Source organism: Rhinoderma darwinii, chromosome 5 (assembly GCF_050947455.1).
Source record: "Rhinoderma darwinii isolate aRhiDar2 chromosome 5, aRhiDar2.hap1, whole genome shotgun sequence".
NCBI classification, from domain to species: domain Eukaryota; kingdom Metazoa; phylum Chordata; class Amphibia; order Anura; family Rhinodermatidae; genus Rhinoderma; species Rhinoderma darwinii.
Window position 1 is genome coordinate 53,535,925 of NC_134691.1, and position 16,105 is coordinate 53,552,029.

A 16,105-nucleotide genomic window follows, 5' to 3' on the forward strand; every position below is an offset into this window, starting at 1 on the left:
CCACATCTATTTGGCTGGAACAGAAAGCAGATTTACTGTTGTTTTTGGGCCAGAATTGGCCTTATCCCCCCCCCCCCCCGCCCTTATGTTGTGTGTGTTGTTTTTTTGTGCGTATCAATTTAGGCATATTTTATTATTGATTTTGCTTAAAAGAACAGATGTCTGCGCCTCACTAGAAACTTTTCAGTGTCTAGAAAAAGGGGTGTGGCTAAAAGGAAGGGTGTGGCTTAAAATGCAAAAACATGCACTGCAATTGCGCAAATAGCTGGCGTAGGTTGTATAAGAAAGAGAAAAGTCTCTAACAAGATGCGCCAAATTTATCATACACAGTGCACCACTGTAATAAATGTAACACATCTTCTGACCGCCTGGTCTTAAGCCCCTTTTACACTGGCCGATTTTGGCCGGTGCAGTGAGCGCCGATCAATGAGACGTCGTTGATTGGTGCTCGTTTGCTCCTGTCAGAAGGAGCTATGGCTGGGGACGAGCGGTAGTTACACAGGGAGACGTGCTGCCGACAACGATAATATTTCACTTTTTTTTAAAACCATACGATCAGCAGATGATCGAGCGTTTGCTCGTTCATCTGCAGATCGCTGATCTGTTTACACAGTGCAATTATCGTCAACGAGTGTTCTATAAACGCTTTTCTGCCCGATAATCGCCCTGTGTAAAACCCCCTTAAGTTTACGCTTTCTAAATTTTAGACGGCATTCGTAAATCTGCCATGTTGCGTTTTGAAGCTCATTGACATTAAACGGATATTTATTTTTATTGCTATATGAAGCAGAAATAGGTGGGGGTGTTTTGTTTTTTTTTTCTCCCTGAAGCCAACACAGATCATTGCCACAGCAGGGTTTTTTTTAGTTTTTTTTTTTTTATCCTAATTTCCAAGGTGATCTATGTCCTATTAGGTTTGCACGATGCACCGAAACTTCGATAATGTTTCGATACCATGCACCCTCAAACTGATCAATACCATTAATTCACGTATTTCGATACTAAGCAGGGCGGACAGCTTAGTGTTGTAACACATGAATGTAGTCAGAGTGGGGCTGCGGCTGTGTAATACAGCCATTGCCCTGTTCCGGAGTCCTGACAAGTGCGCATGGTCAGCATGATGTGATGCGACCAGTGCTGCACTAATGATTTCCGGCACTAGAGACAGAACATGGGGGGCACACTGCAAAGCACCCCCATGTTCTGTCTTCAGTGCCTGCACCGCCGCTCATTAGTACAGTGCAGGCCACATCACCTCATGTTGATCGCGTGCGCACTTGTTGTCAGGAGCGGGGCAATGGCTCTATTACACTCTAACGGCGGAAATCAGAGAAACCTCTCATCTCCGCCGCTATTCCCCTGAATGCTGCACTCAAAGCTGACCACAGAATTCAAGGGGAAAATGAGAAGGGGGATGCCCTTTGCATGCGTCACAGGAAATTCCTGTGACACGATCAAGGGATATACCATATATGGGCAGACAGCCCAGGGTCCATTGAAGGAACCCAGGGCTGTCTGACCATATTTCCTGTTGCTAGGGCATACTTAGTACACAGGCAGTTGTTAGGACATACCCATCAGTACACAGGCTAATGTACTGGCATATAGATATATGCCAGTACATTAAAGTGTAGCTAAACGTATGACAAATTTCTGACATGTCCTAGTGACATGTCAGAAGTTTGCATTGGTGGGGGTCTGAGCACTGAAAAAGCCAAACAGACACGAAGCGGGTGAGCGATCACACACGAGCGCTTCAGCTGCTTCGTACTAGTGATTGGTGGGGGTCTCAGTGCTCGGACCCCCACCAATCCAAACTTCTGACATGTCACTATGACATGTCAGAAGTTTGTAAAACGTTTAGCTACACTTTAAAGTTTAAAAATAAAAAAGTACAAAAATTTTTTTTACAATAAATTACTATAAATACATTAAAATAAGTCTTAATACATAAAATATACACATTCGGTATCACCTCGACCGTAATAACACATTTATAGCGTCATTATGATGTTTACGATGTTATAAAATAAAATAAAAACGGCTTTCTTTCACTTTATTAATGTGGGGCACGAGGTATTATGAATTTTGAACCTCCATGTGCCTCAGATTAATAGTAATTAACCCAATCATGTACCTCACACAAACCCAATGTTGTCTATTATGACTGTGAGGAACATGATAGGGTTAATTAAATGTCAGGCACATGGAGGTTCAAAATTCATCACACCACGTGCCTCACATCAGAAAATGGAAAAACTTTATTTTATTATTATTGTTGGCAAAGTATCGTTTTGGTATCGAGTATCGCAATACTACACAAAGTATCGTACCGAAGTCCAAATTCTGGTATCGTGACAACCCTATGTCCTATAGAGGTAGATACAATGTGCTTACTCAAACACCGACAAGGTCCTTCACTTGTATTTCTTTAGTTCCTCGGTAATAATTTATTTTGTAGTTTCATAACCCTAATACATGTATATTATATTTTAGTATGCTATTTTTTACTTTACATAAAAGGGCTTCCCATAGTAGGAATAGGACTTTTAGCTTGCACATGATGTCTTTGTTGGTGACCTACTGCATTTCTGTCGTATTGCTCAGGAGGACTCGGCTGTTCTTAACATTTGAGGTTTGTGACCTTTTAACCTAATGGCTTTAAATTGCAATTGATTGCAGGATCCAAAGAGAAAATTAAGACCAAATGTGTGAAAGTATGTTGGAAATGGGAAGGAAAATGAAAATGCTGATCTTCAACCTGTGGCCTGAGGTGCTGATGCATCCAGTCTCAGGCGTACATGAAAACATTGATTTCTGTCATTTTACTCATTTGGTAAAACTCCCTCCTTGATTTATTACCTCTTTGCGAAACTGCTGCTACTGCATAATTGTGTTGGTTTTGTATCTTCTTGAGCCGTTTATAAAGTATTTTTAGCTTTTGATATTCATTTCAAATATTCAGCTTACTGTAGTTTAGCCATTTTTGTATTATTGTAAATGTCCATTGTAGGATGTCTGGGACATGGTCTATGGTTGACAACCACTGTCACCCCTCCGGACATGTCGGTTTTAGTAAATAATTGTTTTCCCCATGAAATAACAATTCATGTTTTCTTAGAAATCTACATTGTGGCATTCCTCCTTTATTCTTCCTAGAACTGTATGAATAAATTGTCAACAGGGCGTTATCAGTTAGGGGTGTGTCTCTATATAGACTAACCGTGTCCAATCAGAGTGATGACAGAGTGAGACTGTAGGGACACACCCATTTGACAAGGGGAATGGTAACACCCAGTTGTCAAATTATTCATACATTTCTAGGAGGGAATAACAGATTAATGGCGCAATGCAGAATTGTTGTTTTGTGGGGAATGCAAGTATTTACCAAAACAGACATGGGAGAGGTGACCGGTTTTTAAGCAAAAATAAATCTAACTGAATCCAACACTTTGGTTTTGCGCCTTCTTGGAAAGTATGAGATATGTTAATGACGTATCTGAAGATCCTAGTGTGGCAATAAGTCACATTGTTGTCCCATAAGGCTGGGTTCACACGACCTATTTTCAGACGTAAACGAGGCATATTATGCCTCGTTTTACGTCTGAAAATACGGCTACAATACGTCGGCAAACATCTGCCCATTCATTTGAATGGGTTTGCCGACGTACTGTGCAAACAACCTGTCATTTACGCGTCGTTGTTTGACAGCTGTCAAACGACGACGCATAAAAATACAGCCTCGTCAAAAGAAGTGCAGGACACTTCTTTGGACGTTTTTGGAGCTGTTTTCTCATAGACTCCAATGAAAACAGCTCCAAAAACGGACGTAAAAAACGCCGCGAAAACGGCACGAAAAACGCCGCGAAAAATGCGAGTTGCTCAAAAAACGTCTGAAAATCAGGGGCTGTTTTCCATTGAAAACAGCTCTGTATTTTCAGACATTTTTGGTCACTACGTGTGCACATACCCTAAATACTCATTATGATTGGATTCGCTTAGTAACTCTTTCTCTTCCCCTGATTTAAATTGATCTATTATGATCGAAACTGGGAGGATAAATTTAAAATATGGAGTAGATTGTCGGCCCTAGAAAAACAATTCTAACCTCATTTCCATCTCCTGTCCTGTGTCTTTTTATATATATATATATATATATATATATATATATATATATATATATATAATTTTGCACCTGACTCTATGTTGTTTTTCTATGATGTTTTTATCTGTGTGATTAAACTCCTTAATTGAAGAAAATAAAAAGTTAATTGTTGTGGACTGTAGCTAAAAATTATATGGATATCATGGCAATGGTCATTGACCCATCTCCAGCAATCTAGTGCTCATAACTTGTAATATTACTTTCAAGGAAGGCATCAGGCCCATTTTTAAAACTTCCACTGAATTAACCATGACAACTACCTCTGGCAGAGCGTTCCATGGTCACACTGCTTTTACAGTAAAGAACCCTTAAGTGTGGTTAGCACTGCTGAATTTGTTATTTGCTCTTTTGGGCTGTGTTTGAACATTGTGATGGCTTTCTAATTTATGATAGGACTGCAGGATATACTACAGTTCTATGTACAATACTTATATAATACTGGAGGAGATTTATCCAAAGTAGTTCAAAGTAAGAATGGAACAGTTGCCCACGGCAACCTAGAACTACATTTGTTTTCCAAAGGGCCTTTGAAAGATTAAACCTCATATCTGATTGGTTGTTATGGGCAATTTACTTTGCACTAGTTTTGATATGTTTCACTCAATGGGGAGAATTTATGAACTTTTCCACACCAGTTTTCTTCCGTAAAAAAGTCGCAAATGTCAATTCAGCCTGACAAGTTTAGCATGATTTACGCCAGTAACTGGCACAAATCTACGTCAGTTAATAGCTAATGTATATTTCATTTTCTGGCGCACGCACGGCCAGAGATGCGCCAAATTTATTAAGCCCCCCCCCTTTTCCCCCTGAACTGGTGTGTCGATGCCTGTCAAGCAGGGCACCTCAGGATGGTCACCAGGGAATACAATAAACATTCATTAAAGGAGTATGTCAGTGTCTCGAATTTTTTCTCTTTATCAACAAATTTTATTAGAATGAGAAAAATATACAACACATTGCAAGGTATTACAATAAAGAATCAAAACTGTACAATAAAATGTTGTAAGTAGCAATAAGAAACAAAATAGGAGGTAACCTCTCGGACATCAAAATAATACAGCAAATGAAGGAGATCATCGCCATAGTGTCTTGCATTTTTCACGTATCCACTGGATATTTAAAAAAATAAATAAATGCTAGATCGGGGGGCATGCACGGTGCTGCTCCATTCAATGTCTATAGGGCTGACGGACACAACCAAGTACACAATTATTTACCTTCAAGCAACTCTGCAGGTAAAATGTTCACATACACCGCAGTTTCCTCATCAAAATCGGCTAATCACAGGGGGCTTCAACACTAGGAGAAAACGGGAAGGTACCCGTGGCCAACAGAAGTCTATGGGCCCGTTATTTCGGGTCGTAATTACGACCTGTAATAACGGGTGTTTTTACGGTCGTGTGCATGAGGCCTCACTGTGTCAGGTCTAGATGTTGCGGTGTTCTGGGGTATCCCTGATCAGAGGACCCCTGGTTGGGAATCGCAGTTCTATAGTGTGTTAGTGTCATATTTTTCTTTTAAACTGTGTGTTCTTTATAAAATATAATTCCGTATACATAGCTGTGATCAGTATATTGTTACAGCATGTGCTGTACATAATTGTCAGTATTCTACGTCCCCTATGCCTGTATAAGTGGCTTTTGCCAGGAATCTAGTTTATTTGCAGTCTATTTCTGACTGTTTTATATTCTTCCCTCACACTTTTTTGTCTAGATTGTACAGTGCAGGCTGCGCGTTATCCACCGTTTCTGTGTACCCGCTGTAGAGTGACTTATTATTCTGTCAACATTTATTTTATAGTCAAATTGTTCATGTGACAAGGAATCAAAGGCAGTGCAAATAATAAAAGATGTGTTTTTAATTCCACCCGTCACAAATCTTCACAGCAGGACTGGAAGGGCTGTAAAAAAGAGAAAAATGAAGTCTTCATTTAAATAACGCACCGCCAACAGTAGCTCAATTTCTATTGAATAGATTAAAATAGACACATTTGGCATGTGGCAATATACGTTACTACATAACTCATTTACACGTTTTTGAAAGGTTGTTGTGGGATTTTGTAAGTAGAAAGTTCAACGTGATTGACGACAACAGATCTTGTGCCGTGACAGAAGACACAGCCGGGTTATTGTAACTGGCCATATTAATACATCATTTATCTTTAATTCGTGATTTCTATCTGTCATTTTCTCCCGCTCGTTGCAGTTGGGAATGCCTTCGCTTTTGATATTTTAATCCAATATTCAAATATAAAAATGTCGTATTCTTGCAGTTAATCTCTGCAAGGGAAATACTGAAGAAATGACTTGTAAACGTCAATTTTTCAAAGAAACATACCAATTTTATGAGGTTTGAGTGGGACTGTATAGTTGTACGTTTTATACGTGTGAGTTTTGTGTACAGATATATTTTATTTTGATGTACTGTGCATGGTAAGAATGCTTTAAAAAATAGAAAGGTTAGTATATATTTTTTTAATCAATTAACAAAATACAAATTGAATAAACAGAAGAGAAATCGAAATCAAATGAATATTTGGTGTGATCACTCTTTGCCCTCAAAACAGAATCAATTCTTCAAGGTACACTTGCACACAATTTTTGAAGGAACTCGGCAGGGAGGTTGTTCCAAACATCTTGGAGAACTAACCACAGATCTTCTGTGCATGTACGCTTCCTGAAATCCTTCTGTCTCTTCATGTAATCCCAGACAGACTCGATGATGTTGAGATCATGGCTCTGTGGGGACATATCATCACTTCCAGGCTCCTTGTTCTTCTTTAGGCCTCATGCACACGACCGTAGCCATGTGCACGGCCGTGATTTTTGGGTCGGCCAGGGGCGGAGTGTCACCCGCAAGCCGCCCGCTAATCGCAGCCTGTGCACATGGCCGCGGCCATTATATGCTATGAGCCTGGACCGCAGAACACGGCCGTAATAAGACATGCCCGTTCTTTCTGTGGTTCGGGCTCCTGGGCCATGCATGGACCGTGGAAACCACGGTCGTGTGCATGGCCCCGTAGGAATGAATGGGGCCGCAATTCTCCCGTGGATTTTCGGGGGAATTTCGGCCGCAAAAGCACGTTCGTGTGCATGGGGCCTTACACTGAAGATCGTTCTTAAAGGGAACCTGTCACCAGCATTTCACCTATTAAACCAGCAATACCTGGTGGTAGTGGGTTAAAAATCATTTCAATATAACCTATAATTCTCTTCTTAGTCGGCTCTGTAGCTTTAGTATTCCGTTTTTTAGTGGTCCCACACCGTATGCTAATGAGCATAAAAGAGTCAAATCTTCGTTTGAAAAGAGTCAAATCTTCATTTGAAAAGAGTCAAATCTTCATTTCTCAAGTCTTTCAGAGTTCACCCCGTCTCCTTACTTTTGATTGACAGCTCCTCGCCTTCCCCCAGCACACAAAATCCTGAGCTTGCGCATTGATGTCCTATTCTAGTATGTACGTACAACGGGACACCGGATTATTACGTTAAAAGGCGCAAAATGTTTGCAGATCGTTATTTACAGTCGGAGGAGGAGTTTAGGACAGGGGATAACGGCAATGAACTTTTGCTGGCAACGGCCAGTGAGGGATAAGTAAAGTTCAATAGGTGAAATGCTGGTGACAGGTTCCCTTTAATGAAATTGTCTGTATGTTTGGAATCGTTGTCCTGCTGCAGAATAAATCTTAAGGCAATCAGACGCATCCCTGATGGTATTCAGGTAAAATCACACACCGAGTTTTGATGCAGTTTTTTGGTGCAGTTTTTTTTAACCAAAGCCAGAAGTGGTTCTAAAGGAAAGAAGAGTTATATAGAAAAGACTGATGCATCTCCATTCTTTTGGTTTTCACTCCTGTGTTTGTTTGGCTCAAAAAACTGAGCCCAAAACTGCATCAAAACACTGTGTGTGCCTTACATGATGGATAAGTATCTGCCTGTATTTCTCAGCATTGAGGACACCATTAATCCTGACAAGATCCCCAACTGCGTTTACTGAAATACACCCCCAAACTTAAATAAGGCCTAAGACACTATTCGTTAAGTCTTTCCCATTGTTTTTATACACATATGCAGTTTACATCTTTGGACACGTCTTTTTTGGATTAGTATCTTGTGTTGTTTTTTTTATCTAGTATTTAACTTTTTACTGTAAATTTGTTTTGTGAAAATATAAATAACTTCACTATCCCCCCCACCTGCGAATTAGGATTATTGGGTGGGTTTCTATTGAGTTTTTTGTATGGTGAACTACATTAAGTGTTCTAAAATATTGGACTCCTATTTGTACTGCTTTTATTACTCGCATTTGATTAAATCAAAAATTGCGGTGAATTTTTTTACAATTTATTATATTGGGTCCAGTAAAATTGGAAAAAAAATAACAAATACATTGATGTAAAGTTTCCACTTTCTTCACATTTACACAATGCATGTTCAATATGGTGATTATTACCTTGTTTAATGACACTTGTTACTTGCTCTATGAAAACTTTTTTATTTGCTGATATTTCTTTTGACATTTTAGGCTGGTTCACATGGTGTGTTTTTGTTGTGTTTTTAGCATTCAGTTTTGGTTGATGAACTTCCTCATAGATTGTAAGCTCTTGCAAGCAGGGTCCTCACTCCTCTTGTTTAAATTGTAAATTCGTTTTGTCACTATGTGATGTCTGATGTTGTCTGTACAATGTACCCCCTGAATTGTAAAGTGCTGCGGATTATGTTGGCGCTATATAAATTATTATTGAGAGTCCTGGGAGTTAATCTACCAAAACAAAAAAATGCAACATGTGAACCCAGCCTTAAGGACATGTAATGTCTAATTATACTTAATAAGGTCAAGGTGAAAACGTGCAAACAGCAAAATATTAAATACCCTTAGAAATAGGACAATAGTATATGTTATGTATAGTTAGACTGCATAATATAGGGATTAGAGAGGATATGAGGAAAAAAGAACAAATACTAAGTAAAGCAAGTGATATTTAGTTTAGGCTTTATTATTTCTTAGATAATATCGTTTAAATATTGAAGACTATATCATCATAGACACATTGAAACAATTTGTGTACATATTATGTTATGAGCACTGTATAAAGGCTGAGAGCAGAGCATAAAATACAATAGTTAGGTATAGTGTACTAATAGTATATCTTCATAACACGTGTACATGAAGTATAAAATGAATAAAAAAAATATATCATTCTGATTAGTAGATAAAAATAAATCCATTAATATAAATAAAAAAATATGAACATTTGTCATCTCTATTGCTGCACAATATGTTCATAAACTGAATACAATTCAGTAAGGAAAAAAGGAAATAGACAATTTCATGCTTCTTTTGTCTGTGATGTTTAATCCAGTATTGTAACTCACATCCGCTCAAACAGAAGAATTAATAAGTAATAAACCTCATCTCAACCTAATCCATATTCTTATTTAAGTTTCAGTGACAGCATCCTCCTCCTCGGGGGGGAAGTACAAGTTCTTTCTGAGGTTAGGTGATGAGCCGCGCTCCCTGAGGATGGCCATTGTGAAAACAATCTTGATTTTGTACATGCTAATCTAATCTCCATGTCTCCATCTATCATGGCACGCTCAAAATTGTGGCTGATCTTTTATGCAAATATCTGGCTTATTAGGCATTGTGACTGTATGTGCTAACGTCTCGGTTGAAATCTTGTGGGATTTTTTTTTTTTTTTTTCTATCCAACCGTCAAAGCTGTAAAAATGAATGATGATTACTACATAGCTTTGAAGAACAAAGACAAGTCACAGCATTTCATCGGTGTCAGATGTCTCAGATCCTGACAGCATGATGGTTACCGATGAACAAGGCGGCTGATTTTGGGTTAAGTAGCTTGTGTAACAGATATACATTTATAGAAATAAATAATAAAAGAAATACTGTCATCACCCACTTTGGAAGCGTTTTATTGGCAGGACTAAAATTATAGTCTAAGTTTCTTTCAGTAGAGACATTTTGTAATAAATGGTTATCCGGCGATGCCGGTGGCAGTTAATGGGATTATTCAGCAGGCAACATGAGCCATCGTCTGAGTCTCGGAAGAGCTACTCAAATCCTCCTTATTTAACCTCATTCTGTACTGCGTTATAATTATGTTCATTTCACCGCGATTTTATAATACCAATAGATAACGTTTTCCTTTAAAATGTTTCTTCATAAAAAAAAAAGTGTAAGGTTTTGTCATAGACTATGGTTATTATTTTTAGTTAGCATAACTAACAATATAGATCATATATCAAATCTGTCAAATTTACATTGCATGTTGTAAGTCTATTATAATAAAATAGAACATTTTTTATTTAATGTATGGAGAATTCACAGACTGGAATTTTTTGATATAGGTATTTTTCTTAAAGGTGATAGACCTATATATACTTATACTGATTTTTCTGATAAAGGGGTTGTTCAATTTTAGCTTCTTTTTCTGTTTAGTTTTTTTCATCATTTAAAAGTTTAATATAATTTTCAAAAATATAATTTCTGTATTCATTCCTCACGATTTTCAAGATCTCGGCTTGTTGTTATTTAGTAGGAACATTCATTGTTTAGTTTCAGGGGATAATTCTGTCCTGGTCATGTGATCGTGTTCTGATGCTGCAACTTCCTGATGGTCAGGACAAACGTACTGCTCCAGCATCACCAACCAGTTACATTTTGCTGCTAAAATTAAAATGTAAATAAATGAAAAACAAAATATTATTAAATGTGAAGCTTGTATTGCGCTGAAGTGCCATATATGCAGATTTGTGTGGCAGTATTTTGTGCAAAACACTGGAATGGATCGAAAAAAGAAGGAAATGTATAAAGAAAAAACTGATAAGTCTCCTCTAATTTGTATCTACTCCTGTATTTAGCTTTTAAAAAAAACGCATCAAAAATTGCGTGTGCAGTTGCAGCCTAAAAACTACTGTTTTGTTTTGCGTCTGTATGGTTTCCATGTGTCATCCGTTTTTCTTGCCTGTTGTTTTTTTTTTTCCTCTGCAAGCGCTTCTTGGTTTGTTTCACTTTTCTTCTTTTTTTTTTTTTTTTTAAATGTCTTTCTGCATTTCTTTAGCAACTGATCCATGAGAAACGGACAGAACAAGGATATCGTCCGTGCTTTGTCTATATATATATATATATATATATATATATATATATATATATATATATATATATTTATTTTTTTTCACGCACCCTTAGACTTTAATGGTCGACTCTAGTCGGTAAAAACGGACCAGATACCGGAACTGATGATTCAATATTTTTGGTCTTTTAAAGTCACTATTATTTGATCTATGGTAGCACATTATAGATGTCCACTCCTCATCCAGCTCTGTGGTGGAAGCAGATGCCATTGTCTGGTTATGACTTGTTTTATATTCACCCAGTAAACCTTCTTTTTTTTTTTTTTTTTTTCAGCGGGAAAAATGGGCCGAAAGGATGCTTCAGCAACAAAAGCACCAGTTGATCAATATCGGAAGCAAATAGGTATGTTTTCTTACATCCGTGTTTCAGGCTTGGGAGATTCTATATTAAACAGCAATACTTAATGTGTTGCTGCTATTTGTATATAAAAGCACTTAGGCAAAATTTATTGTAGTGGGGTGTATCACTTACCGGGTGCTTTATTTTACGGTAAGTCGCTCCGTTCCGGCCACTGTTTGGTTACGTGATCTCTATTCTGAATCCTACAGCGTATCCTGTAGGGACCAGATGTCAGTCTCTCAATGCAAGTCTATGAGAGGCTCTTTGTAAGTCTCATAACCCATCCATGGTGCATTTTGTCCACTCTTTTGAAGTGTATGTCCTCTGTTGGCTATATCTTCCAAAGACAACACTGAAGGTAGGAACTCTGAAGTTGTACAACAGTTTCCAACCGGTGGTTCTCCAGATATTCCAAAATTACAACTTCCAGCATGGCTATCAGGACATGCTATGACCAGGCCATCATGTGCCAACATTTTGGTTATTACTGCACCTTGGTTGTGATATAGACATGAAAAGTCTAAAAGGAATCTGTCACAAGGTTTATACTGTCCTATCTGAAGTCAACATATAGTAATGCCAGAGACCTTGATTCCAGTAGTGTGCCACTTTGTAATATTCAGTTGTCTTCACAAAATCCTTGTTTATCTCCTGCAGCGCGAACCAAGCGTATTCATGAGCTGCGACTTCCCCGCCCTTTTGCTGCTCATTGACCGCTTTCTCCTCATACTCTTCATAGGGAGAAAGCTGTCAATCAGCGGGGGCGGGCGGTGGGAGCTGTAGCTCATGAATATCGAGGACTCTTGAGCACAAGAACATCATTGAGAGACTCCTTGTCTCGGCTCACGCTGCAGGAGATAAGCAGGGATTTTGTTAAAACTACTGAATATTACAAATGGGTGACACACTACTGGAATCAGGGTCTCTAGCACTACTTTATGTTGCACTTGGTATAGCATAAACATGGTGGCAGCCTCTTTTTGAAGGGGGATGTCTCACTAATACAACCCCTTTTCATATGGAATATCTATCACATATGAAGAAACCACAGAAATATGGAGGAGATAACCACTTTAATGAACAGTGTAGCTCTGAATCCAGCACTAGGTAAGATAGAACACCTACAGATAGAGCAATATTTAGCTTGCCACTTAAAGCTTAAATACACTGAGGCAAAAAACTTTTGGCTTTTCGATAGCTTTTGTTGTATTATGTGATAAGTTATTAGGGTCAAGTTAAAGATTGTTACATCTGTACTTTAAGCTGCTGCAGCATCTTAGTATGTCTTTCTGCCTCTCTTACTTTGCCCCTACCTTCCTCACCCCTCCCCATAGACCTCTATGGGCAGCTGTAATCTTTTTAACGCTTTTTTTCCCGCGTTATTTTGCCCGCAGCCATTGAATCTAATGCAAGGAACGCGGGCAAAAAATAAAGACGCAAAATTCTCAAACGAGCGTCGCAGGTTTTTTCTGCCTCCCATAGATTCCAATGGGAGGTCAGAGCCTGAAACCGCCGTAAGAAAATACATGGCGCTTTTTTTTTTCCCGCGAGCGGCTAGATGCCGCCCAAGGAGAAAAATCGCCTCTGCCTCGCAGTAAAATCAACTTGGACCGTTTTATTTTTTTTGGTGCTGATTCTAACACGATTTATGTATCAAAATCAGTTCTAAAAAAAACCTCTATGTGAATTGACTCTAAGGATTGCTGTTTTCTGAACTCTATGCTATTTGTTGTTTGATATATGTAAGAAGACTGTGAAAAGTTCACATCCAAGAAAAAACAAAGATTATGCAGTCCTTTTTTTAAGATTGACATTGTGACATCTTGTCTAAACTTTCAAACAATTCTCTCAAGACCAAGAATAAAACATTAGATTTTTTTTCTGCTCACTTCACACAATTTCTAACTAAATAGGAGCCTACAGAAACTGTTATTGAACTTTAAAGGATGAGAAAATGTTTGCTACAGATTTCCTTCTCCACATATTTGCGTTGACCGTAGCATATTTTTAATGCAATTGAAGGCTGTGGACAATTTTTTTGCTTTTCCTAAATGCAATATTAAACAACTTACTAATCTTCATAGAAAATTCCTACCATTATGTTGCTGTAGAGTCTGCAACTCCTAGACATAGCTGGCACTGCTGCTGCTTCTCACATGGATCAGGCACAGCACTACTCCTGGCTTCTGTCAGCCTAGGACTGATGTCATCAGCTTTAGGCATCATTTACACGAGCGTAATATACGCACGTGCTTTTTACGCGTGTCGTACGCACCTATATTACTCTATGGGGCAGTGCAGACAGTCTGGGTTTTGCGCAGCGTGAGTGCGCTGCGTAAAACTCACGACATGTTCTATATTTCAGCGTTTTTCGCGCATCACGCACCCATTGAAGTCAATGGGTGCGTGAAAACCACGCAGGTCGCACGGAAGCACCACTTCCGTGCGAATTGCGTGATTCGCGCAACAGCTGCCAAACTCTGAATGTAAACAGAAAAGCACCACGTGCTTTTCTGTTTACAAACATCCAAACGGAGTGTCATAATGATGGCGGCTGCGCGAAAATCACGCAGCCATGCATCATACACTGATGACACACGCAGCTGTTAAGTGCATTTTGCGCATGCAAAACGCTGCGTTTTTTGCGTGCGCGAAACGCACACGCTCGTGTAAATCAGGCCTAACGGAGAGCCGTACTCCTAAGAGTAGCACAGCGTAAGGTCAATGAGATATACCAGCAGGGAGGGCAGCAAGTACACATTACAGCAGGCTGAATAAGAGTGTAGAGAGAGATGGTAGAAAACATTATTGGATTTTAGAGAGGGAGGAGAACTCACATGGCAGAGTCTGCAGATGGGAGCGATCATACACACTCTGTCCGATGATGCTTTTTGCAGAGTGGGAAGCAGTACAGGAATGAAGCTGTGCTGATACGTGAGAGCTAGTGAAGGCCACAGCATCCTGGAGTCACAGAACTCCCATCCCGCTTGTATTACTGGAGGACTTGCTCACATGAGAAAAGTATGAAACTAGGAGCAGGTTGTACACTGCATATCAGAATAGAAATTAATGAAGGAATGGAGATTGCAGCGTGAGATTTAACTCAAACTAACCACTAACATATGTAAAAATGTATTTTTCCATGTCAACTCCGTCCATAGCCTTTAAAGTGTATTTTCACCCAAAACATATAATTTGCAATATATTCGTAAATCCGAAGATAGGGTATTAGCCACACTCCACACTTTTTTTGTAATTATGTTTTATGTACTTCCAGAGATACGGGCCTCATTTATCAAGTGTCCGACAGAACTGTTGTCCTTTTTGCCCATAGCAAACAATTTCAGTGCAGTTTTAATTTTGTTTCCCAACAGCAGTTCAAGAAATTAAAGCGGAGTTGGTTCTATGGTTCTACAAGACCATTTTTTTTTTTTAAGACTGTTTAAATAAATAAATAAATAAATAAGGCTTGGCTTTTTCCGGTTCTGGTGTGGTGTTTGCAGTTGACAAATATTACACTACAGTAAATAGGAACTTATGGAATCTCATTTGCACTGAGAAGTTAAAGGTTCTGTCTCATAGTTACATAGTTAGTACGGCTGAAAAAAGACACATGTCCATCAAGTTCAACCAAGGGACGGGAAAAGGGAAGGAAAAATTTCTACACATAGGAGCTAATATTTTTTTGTTCTAGGAAATTATCTAACCCTTTTTTAAAGCCATCTACTGTCCCTGCTGTGACGGCTCCTGCGGTAGGCTATTCCATAGATTCACAGTTCTCACAGTAAAGAAGGCTTGTCGCCTCTGTAGCTTGAACCTTTTTTTCTCCAGACGGAGGGAGTGCCCCCTTGTTTTTTGAGGGGGTTTTACAAGGAACAGGATTTCACCATATTTTTTGTATGTTCCATTAATATATTTATATAAGTTAATCATGTCCCCCCTTAGTCGTCTTTTTTCAAGGCTAAATAGGTTTAATTCTTTCAATCTTTCCTCATAACTTAAATTCTCCATGCCCCTAATTAGCTTCGTTGCTCTTCTTTGTATTTTTTCCAACTCCAGGGCATCCTTTCTATGAACTGGAGCCCAGAACTGAACTGCATATTCTAGATGAGGCCTCACTAATGCTTTGTAAAGTGGTAATATTACATCCCTGTCCCGTGAGTCCATGCCTCTTTTAATACACGACCATATCCTGCTGGCCTTTGAAGCAGCTGATTGACACTGCATGCTGTTATTGAGTTTATGATTTACAAGTACACCCAGATCCTTCTCAACAAGTGAATCCGCCAGTGTAGCTCCACCTAGGACATATGATGCATGCAGGTTGTTGGTACCCAGATGCATAACTTTACATTTATCTACATTAAACTTCATCTGCCAAGTGGACGCCCAAACACTTAGTTTGTTTAAATCTGCCTGCAATTCATGAACATCTTCCATAGACTGAAC

General features: G+C 38.9%; 1 protein-coding gene across 3 annotated transcripts in view; it reads left to right on the top strand.

The window, feature by feature from the left end:
• The window catches only part of TRIQK (triple QxxK/R motif containing), a 109,042-nt gene that overhangs the window by 34,011 nt on the left and 58,926 nt on the right, over nucleotides 1–16,105 (top strand). For 2 of the 3 annotated variants that reach the window (XM_075825981.1, XM_075825983.1), the window contains one exon: nucleotides 11,591–11,659. In XM_075825981.1, the coding sequence (XP_075682096.1) occupies nucleotides 11,599–11,659 (61 nt within the window). In that variant the 5' untranslated portion in view covers nucleotides 11,591–11,598. Of the gene's footprint in view, nucleotides 1–2,682; nucleotides 2,837–11,590; nucleotides 11,660–16,105 lie in introns of all 3 variants that reach the window. The other variant, XM_075825982.1, reaches the window with a different exon arrangement.